This window comes from Trematomus bernacchii, unplaced genomic scaffold, assembly GCF_902827165.1.
Source record: "Trematomus bernacchii unplaced genomic scaffold, fTreBer1.1, whole genome shotgun sequence".
NCBI lineage: Eukaryota > Metazoa > Chordata > Actinopteri > Perciformes > Nototheniidae > Trematomus > Trematomus bernacchii.
Genome location: NW_022987828.1, coordinates 13017598 through 13026419, shown reverse-complemented (window position 1 = coordinate 13026419; position 8822 = coordinate 13017598). Strand labels below are relative to the sequence as shown.

Sequence of the window (8822 nt, the reverse complement as noted above, 5' to 3'; positions counted from 1 at the left end):
ATCTTTATTCCTGTTGGATTCACCAACAAATTACTGATGCAGGTTAGTCACACGTGAGAAAAGTCGAAAAACTGGTAAATGCTGATGTAAGAACATTCAAAGTCATCAGGTTTCAGTGCCCTACAGATTATTAAAGTAAACAAATATTTACTGAGCAGCAGTTAAACATCCCAGTGTATCAGAGCAGCTGTTTGTGTGAGCTGAGTGTGTGCAGGTGTTGAGCTCTCTGTGGGATCATTCAGCCATTTTCCTGCTGGTTCCCGTACACTTGTTTATTAGACGCTATAAGGACCATACAGCTGCTTTTGAATGTTGTTGACCAGTTAGGCACAGATTGCGTAATGTTTTACATCCCTGCTGACCATTTACCAGAGCTTGCCAAAAAATGTTCCCTTCACTTCACCTTTAAACTATCAATGATGCAACTGCAAACTTACTTGAGAGGCAGTCAGTAAACACGATTCCCCATTTTGTCAGTCACATGTCAGTACCTCAGGTCGGAGAGTTGCCTGCAACAAAACAGTTTTGATTTAAGTGATCGTTTAATGTACAGTATCCTTTTTCACGATGCCAATGTTCTCTTTTTTAGTTAAATATTTCATTGTTAAATTGACTCAGATTAGTGTACTGTAAGAAGGTATATGTCGGAGAGGGACTGGATTATAGAAAACAAGTATAGGTTGCTGCTAAATTGCTTATAAATTAGGCCTCTTCATATATAAGAGAGAAATAATGTGCTGTTTCTCATTAATAACTTATGAAGGCTCACGTTTTTATTGGTGGGATCGTTTACGACCAAGCTTAAATTATAAAAAGTCCCCCCAAAAAAGAGACAATCATTTTCTTTTTGTTGGACAAATGTGCCGGGGAACATCTGCCCTGGGATGCCCTGACACACACCCTGCATCCAACAGAAGCACACACTCCTGCTAGTTAGCGACAGCACGGCTAGCCACAAAGCTACAGTAGCATTTCCTCTAGACCAGCTCCTCGGGTCCTGCTTCAACAGATGGCCCAACTGGTCCCTGGACAGGCCTGCAAGGAGGGGGGAGAGTGGGAGGATGGGGGAGTTAAAGGGGGATGGAGGGAGGTTGTGGGGGGTTGGCACCCTCTTAGGAGGACTGAGGGGGGGGGGGGGGGGTGTGGGGAGGGAGGGAGGGAGGTGGAAGACATATGTCCACAGCCCTGGCCCCTGCCGACCGACTGTCTCTGCTGGATGCCTGGCACACACACACAAACACACAAACAAACACACACACACACACACACACACACACACACACACACACACACACACACACACACACACTCACTGTTTTTGTAACCAAAACAGTCACCAAAACACAAATCTTAAAAGTCAACCATGTGGGGACAAAAAGACGGTCCCCATAAGGGAGGTCAGTCATCGTGATGTGACTGTGTAAACAGACTTTGGTCCCCGCCATGTCAGTAATATAAGTTTACACACACAGATACACAAACTTACTCCACTAAACCTGGCACAGCTCCTCTCCCTCTCCATCTGCACCTAAAAGACCCACGCGCCCCGACAATGAGGTGACCATGTCACTGCCTGAGCCGAAGCAGAGGGAGAGAGTGAGAGAGTGAGAGAGGAGAGGGAGGGGACGTGGGAGGGACACATTAACAAGCTATAATCTCAACTGCCTTATCCATAATGCATTGTGTGGGCCAATTTACATGGTGCTGGTCCCTCTGGGAGAAAGGAGATCATCCATCACATTACTTTATTAGCTCCCTCACAGTCTCTCACAGATGCACACACACACACACACACACACACAAACACACACACACACACACACACACACACACACACACACAGACGCACACACATCATTATTTGTCCCTGCCCGTCCTTCTCTCTCTCTCCCTCTGTTTTGTTGGCCTGTTTTGTCATGGTTGTTGTTTCAAACTGCTGCTGCCTCTATAAAACAACTCCACACCGTGTCGTGTCGTGCAGACTGTGACAAACAGGCAGGGATTTTTCTTTTAAAATATACAACAATAGATTATTTTAAAAAATACGACAGCCTCGGGTTTCAGGGTGAGTCATGGAGGAGTTTGGAGTCAGAGGATTTAGGTAAATGTCAAGAATCTGATGCCAGGCTTTGTTTTTCTGAACTAAATGTATGAATTAATAAATCTCGCAATAGTAAATCCACAAAGTACCTTTAATCCCCGATAATTTTTCTTCAGATTAACATAAATGTAGTCACTTTTTAGGGGAGATTTGAGGACATCTAAAACAAAAACAAACCTTTTGGGACAGCAGAGTTCTTAATATTGTGTACGTGAATTTTGGTTAACTTTTCTTCCCCACTGACTTATAGTAAACACCCACTTTGTGTTTGTATGTGGTCATTTCGCATCAGTAGTATCAATCTGTCCATCTGGGAAAATATAACTCCTTTTTCTTGAGATTTTTGAGATTATTTATTTTATTAAATGAAGACATTATCAACATTATACCGAATAACAAACAATCACATCGTACTTTGTACATACATACATGTTGTAATTAATTCACTAGGGTTTTTTATGCAGATTCTAGTTAAATTGAATTGAACTGCACTTTTGACCAGTTACTGAATAGTTTAGATTCTAAAATCAGGATTAAAAATCATAGTTTCAAATATATAGTTTTATATATGATCATTTATAAGATAAAAACATGTTGATCTTTTTGCACGCGTCCAATTTAATGCATATTTTTCAGATTTGATAGTCCATAACAAAATAACTTGGAATTGTATTTCATATCTCAAGGCTTAGCCACACTGTCTATTATAACCATTCAGTTAACTTTATTTGTATTTGTTTTTATTCAACCAGTAATTATGATCTAATTATTATAGTGAATGAGGAACTACATTAAGGTTTAAGAAGTTGAGAGGAGAAATTATTTCCTCTTAATTCTAAATCAGTCCAGATGATACAGATACATAAAGAACACATTAACATGTCCATAAAACTGTCCTGAGTTCAGTTTGTATGTGATGCGTGTGTGTTTGTTTGTGTGTGTCTAATGACTGGGTCGAGTGAAGTCTTCCGTGCATGTGTCTGAGAAATGAATTGTTGGCACCTTAGCCACACACATACAAACACACGCGCACACACACACGCGCGCACGCACGCACACGCACAGATCCATCAGTAGTGAATAAAAGAGATGTAATTGCAATCATATATGTGGGGCTTCAGCACTACGCGCCATACCGTACCATTAGTATCACAAATAAGTAATAATTTGCTAATGACAACATTATGTTGAGTCAGTTTAGGGGCAATTAAAGTGAGTGATATTTACATATGCCCAATGAATCACCGAGCGTGGCAGTTCAGGCGGTCTCTAATGAATATTCATCCAGGCATTTCTCCCCTGCGCGCTGCAGTTTATAAACTGAATTATGGCTGATTTGCCCTTTTAAAAAATGAACATGGGCGCATCTCCCACAAGGAGGCGGCGAACAATAACGTCTGATTATAAAAATGTTTTACTGCTAAACTGCCGGTGAGGAGACGGTGGCAGCGTGGTTAAAGGAGGGACCTAAAATCAATCCGGTTTAGTCCCCGCCTGTCCACCTTTTAGACACACATATTACGCATTCAGAATATCAGACTGAATGTAATTGATTTGTTTTTTTTAGTAATCAGATCTTGTACTTAGGGAAACGTAGAAGTAGATTGTTGGAATACTCTGTTACAAGTAAAAGTCCTGCATTCAAAATGTTACTCAAGTAAAAGTACAAAAGTAGCCTACTAGCATAAAAATGTACTTTAAATAAAATTACTTATTATGCGGATTGGTTGGGTAGAAGCACAGCAACAAAAGTAAATACTCAAATAAAGTACTCTCATAATTGTACTAAAGTACCAGTACTTTTTACACCACTGGTAGTTTGTCTTCACATTATCCCAAGTGAAGGTCACAGTTTCTCCCCAACCCTTTAGGTTGGATTTCCGTAAGGAGAGGCTGCCTCAACAACACATCCGGGGATTTCTCCGGTAATTGCCCCGGTGTTTGTCGGGGGCGGGGCTGACCTCTCAGGTGCAGGATCAACAGGCGACATCAGTTTACATTCAGGGCGCTTAACAAGATGGGCTGCACGTTTATCATGCAAATAAGCAGCTCTCTAGCAGGTGTCAGCACACACACACACACGCACACGCACACGCACAAGCATGCAGCGTCTTTAAACAGGACTGCAATCATTATCAAATTAACAAATGAAAACAAAGACACACACGTCTTTTTTTAATGACCAATGCAGCTGTACCTCGTAATGAGTAGATTTTAAATATGCAATGTAAAAGCAACAACATTTTATTTGTGTATAGCTTTAGATTGGTCACACCTTTAAAATGTGAATTCACAGTTTCTTTATGAAACTCTAAAATCAACAAATGGTTTATATGTATAATATTAGATATGCCACTGTGTATCACACATATGGACATATATTGTATATATTTGCAACAATTCCCTCCTCACGTGTCTGATGGTGGAGTTGATTTTATTTGGACAGACCAGGTTTTGGACAATATTAATGATTGATTTACAAGTCATGAGTTAATCATTTATTTTTGTTTTTGTTGTAAACAAGTGCAAGCGATAACATTGTTAATTTCACTTTTGCAAACCAATAAATATCATGCCACACTTCATTTACTCTTAACAATGTACCTCTATCCTATGTCATTCATCACAAGCTTTTAAAGTGCTGAAATGCTTCATGACACATTTGTTGAATTTAATGTTTACTGGATTTTTAAAACAGTTAAGAACAAAAAGAAGAAAAACATGTTTTATCTCCTGCTGTCATATTTATATTTATTATCTCAGTCCTTCCTCAACACTTCAGTTTGCTTCTTCCTCTTTTACTGAGATGTATCTGCTGCCATCTTGTGGTTTAAACCTGCATACATTTCAAAACAAACTTCAATGTCCCAGAGGAGATATCTGTGCTGTTACACAGGGACCAGAGGTCAGTGTCAGCTGGAGAAAATGAAAAAAGCAGAGCTGCGAAGAATTCATTCTGTGTCCAAATGTGTGGAATGTCCTCCCTCTTCATGACATTTTGGCTTAAATACTAAACCTTCCTGTTTTTCTCATCTGATAAACGTGGCTTCCTGAACCGAAGAAAGAACAGCCAGCAGCTTTTCATTCAGTCTGAATTCAGACGTTTTGTTGGATGAATTTATTGATGGAAGTTCTCATTTCTCTTTTTGGTGGAGAGGAAAAACAAGAGGAGAATAAATGCTCAACTCGTTCTCAAAGCCACCAGATCTCCACTATCATTTCATATTAGCGATTACACCATTATCTAATTTCAGTATTTAGAAAAAAAGGACTCGTCAGCTGGAGGGGGTTGGCTACTCCCTCAGAGGGTCTCTCATTAGTTAAAATATGTTCTTCTATCATGCTGATAAACAGCTGAAACAGCTGAAAAATATAATTAAAGCTATTTGACAATAAAATCGTATGTAGTTTTCTTGTTTTTTTAGTTTTCGCAAATGCAAATTTAGTTGAAAAAACAGGTTCTTAGTGAATGTCCCTATGAGTAACTTAGGGAGTTTGTATTTCGAGAGCCTCCTTATTTATTCATCAAAATATTGAATAATCTCTCCTTATTTCGGTATCACGACTAAGAAACTTTCCCTTTATACGTAATTATCTATCTCAAATTTGAGTGTCCATTGCTGTTTTTGCTCAATCTTTGTATTTGTCAATGTATGTTATCGTATGTGACAATGATAAATACAAAGTAGTTTAGCCGGGCCATGTGAGGAAAGATTGGTGGCCATTGGTTAACAGGAATGTTTGGTAAGCAAGGGAAAAGCAATTGGGAAAAATCCTACTTTAGATTCTCCTTAAGAAAGAGAATAGTTTGTGAAACAGGACCCCTGCTGAGCAAGACAGAGATTGTTTGCAGGTCCTGAACACTGGATCCTCTTCCCTCTGTTGTTCTAAGTTACTCAGTATCAGTACACAAAGCTGACATATATGACAGAGGTCTCTGGTAATTTCGGCAGGTGGAGGTCCTGAAAGGGCAGCATGCCGTCATTGTCTATATGAGTTTGGACAGTGTAGGCTTTGGCCTCCGCCCCCCACTCCAGCACGGAGCTGTGGATGACCCCCAGTCGGGCCTGTTCATGAAACGCTGCTCCCAGCTCCCTGCCCAGGAAGATGTCTTGGATCTGGGATGGGGAAAAATCAAAGGAATCTCTCTGCAGGTCCTCAACCACGTCCATGTTTGTGTCTTCCTCCCTGTTGTATCTATTTGAGTCAAAGTGAGCTCCATTATCCCTGTCTGGGTCACTGTTTGAGGTTCTAAATCTGTTTGCATCTGGACTTTGATAAACAGGCCTCTGCGCTATGTTCACCATGGTCAGTCTCTCCAGGTGCTGCACAGAAAAATGTCCCTCCAGGGAAGAAGAAGGCGTCTCTCTGGATCCACAGTGGATGAGAGTTAGGTGCCTCACCTCAGAGTTGTTGAGCAGACGTGCCGTGTTTAGCGGCGACGTGAACCAAACTGTTAAACGTCTTGCCCCGAGAACAGGGGTGGAGTATGACTGGATGTCCTTGCATCTGCAGTCTGTGAGGGACGACAGGCTGCAGGGCTGCGGGAGCTGGCTGCAGGAGTAGTAGAAGAAGCTGTTGTGGGTCACATAGGCCAGGCGCAGGTCAGAGCGCTGCAGAGCCACCGACACACACAGCAGCACACAGAGGAGCGGGGCGGGGGGGCTGAGGGCCGCCATCACTGCTGCAGGAGGGTCTCAGGCAGCATGTTGACTCATGTGGGGGGGGGGGGGGGGGGGGGTGTCTTCAGAAACACACCTGAGCCTATAGAAAAGAGAACACAATATCAGAGAAGTACTAAACAACATTTTACACACTATATACTGTATATATATTAAAGGGGACCAATTATGCTTTTGGGGTTTTTCCCCTCTCCTGTAGTGTTGTGTAGGTTTCTGTGCATGTAAATGGTCTACAAAGGCTAACATCCCAAAGTTCCCTCCGATGGGAGTTTCTCTCCTATACATTGACATCATAGTGACATCACTATATAACACCAGCGCTTCTATTGGCTAGCGCTCCAACAAATTGTACAAGATAAGCTAAGCTAAGGGACGGGACATCTTTAAGCAGTTTACCCATCACAACAGAGCTGGCGAGCTAACCAATCAGAGCAGACTGACTGGGCTCTGGTTTCAGACAGAGGCTGCGTCTCAGGTCGGTTATTTTCATTTCCTCGCTCGTCGGTCCTCGGTATCACCATGGCGCTTATTTCTGCCGGAGGACCGAGGATCGAGGAGCGAGGAACGATAATGGAGGAGCGATAATCGAGGAACCACCAGACCATCCTCCGATGAAATTCTCAGATACTCGCCCCGCCCCCTTACTGTGTATCGCTCACTGATTGGACGATGCAGCGCATGCACTGATCTGATGCTTCTTGACATGAGAGCAGTTTCCCAGCGGAGTGAAGAAAACTGACTCACGAGAGTCACTCCTCAGTTTATACTGTGTTTTGTTTCAATTAATGTATAATTTAGTTACAAATATGTGATATATCTGAACAACAAAGTGCTCAAAAATCATTTTATTAATTTATTGGAAACATTTTCATGACCGCTTTTTTCGTTTATACATTTTAAGAATGGCGTTTATCTTTTTTGAGAATGAGTTCTTATTTTATTTTATTTATTTGGGTCTACAACAGATGATACAAATGTTTGTGTCAGTAAATGTATACTAACAGAGGCGGGGGTGTTTGTGAAAATAACGGGGACAGAGCTGGCTGCTGTCAGAAGATCAGCTGTGCGGCGTCATCACAAACGGACGTCGCTTCACGTGACGTTCCGGAGGAAAGGACGTCCCATTGCTCTTAAAACTCATTTCCCTGCTTCTCGTGGTTTCCTTGCATCTCTACATGCTTCCCTGGTGGGAGGGACTAAACGCAGGGAAACGACGCAAGTGAGGGACGCAAGGATTCCATTTACTAATCGACCTGAGAAACAGCCAGAGGGTGAAAAGAGCAGCATGGAAACATGTCACAAATACCAATTTTAACCTGAAAGTGAGCAGAATAGGGCCCCTTTAAGTGAAAGATTTGAATATTTTTTCACTGCATTCCAGCAGTATTATTTATGTTGGTCCTCCCCATGTCCGATTCTATTACTTCGGTTAATGATTTACAACAACCCCGGGGTGCTGGTGTGAACTTTCATTTCATCAACACATAATAAAGTTACCTCGACATAAGATAATAATCCTGACATTTTTGTGGCCAAAGTTCAACTGCTGTTCAAAATCAGCATTAGTGAGAGAAATGTTTATATAAAAATAAAAATGCTTGGGTCTTATAAACAAACTCAGGACTCTTTCAGCGCAGGTCAACTTTCATACAGGAGATTCATGTTATTGGATAGCTGAGTGAAATGCTCCGAGGTCGCTCCCCTGTGTCTCTCATCCACTAAGTATGGCCTTACCAAGACGTGAAGAGAGGGGATGTGGACACACTGACAGCTGGTTTGGATCAGCTCTCTGACCCACACGCACGCACGCACACACACACACACACAGGCACACAGGCACACAGGCACACACAGGCACACACACAGGCACACACACACAAACGGGTGTGTTCCTTCCTGCTCGTTTCTTGGCACTTGGAGCCCTCATTGAATTTCCCACATACACACACATTTAGAAAATTATAACTGTGAAGATTGCTTTGAGATTCCAGGGAAAACATTGTTTAGAAATCTTGGCTTTCACAAAGGTCTGGGCCACG

The 8822-nt window shown here is 42.0% G+C and overlaps 1 protein-coding gene across 1 annotated transcript; it reads right to left on the bottom strand.

The window, feature by feature from the left end:
* Window positions 1-4589: 4589 nt before the first annotated feature.
* On the bottom strand, window positions 4590-6803 carry si:ch73-52p7.1 (uncharacterized protein LOC100321084 homolog). Its single transcript, XM_034151829.1, has one exon. It carries the CDS (start codon window positions 6778-6780, stop codon window positions 6004-6006), a length of 777 nt encoding a protein of 258 aa, XP_034007720.1. The 5' UTR covers window positions 6781-6803; the 3' UTR covers window positions 4590-6003.
* Window positions 6804-8822: the final 2019 nt, after the last annotated feature.

Excerpts from the sequence above, each read along its gene's own strand:
- si:ch73-52p7.1 (XM_034151829.1), bottom strand. The coding sequence starts at position 6,780 with ATGGCGGCCCTCAGCCCCCCCGCCCCGCTCCTCTGTGTGCTGCTGTGT.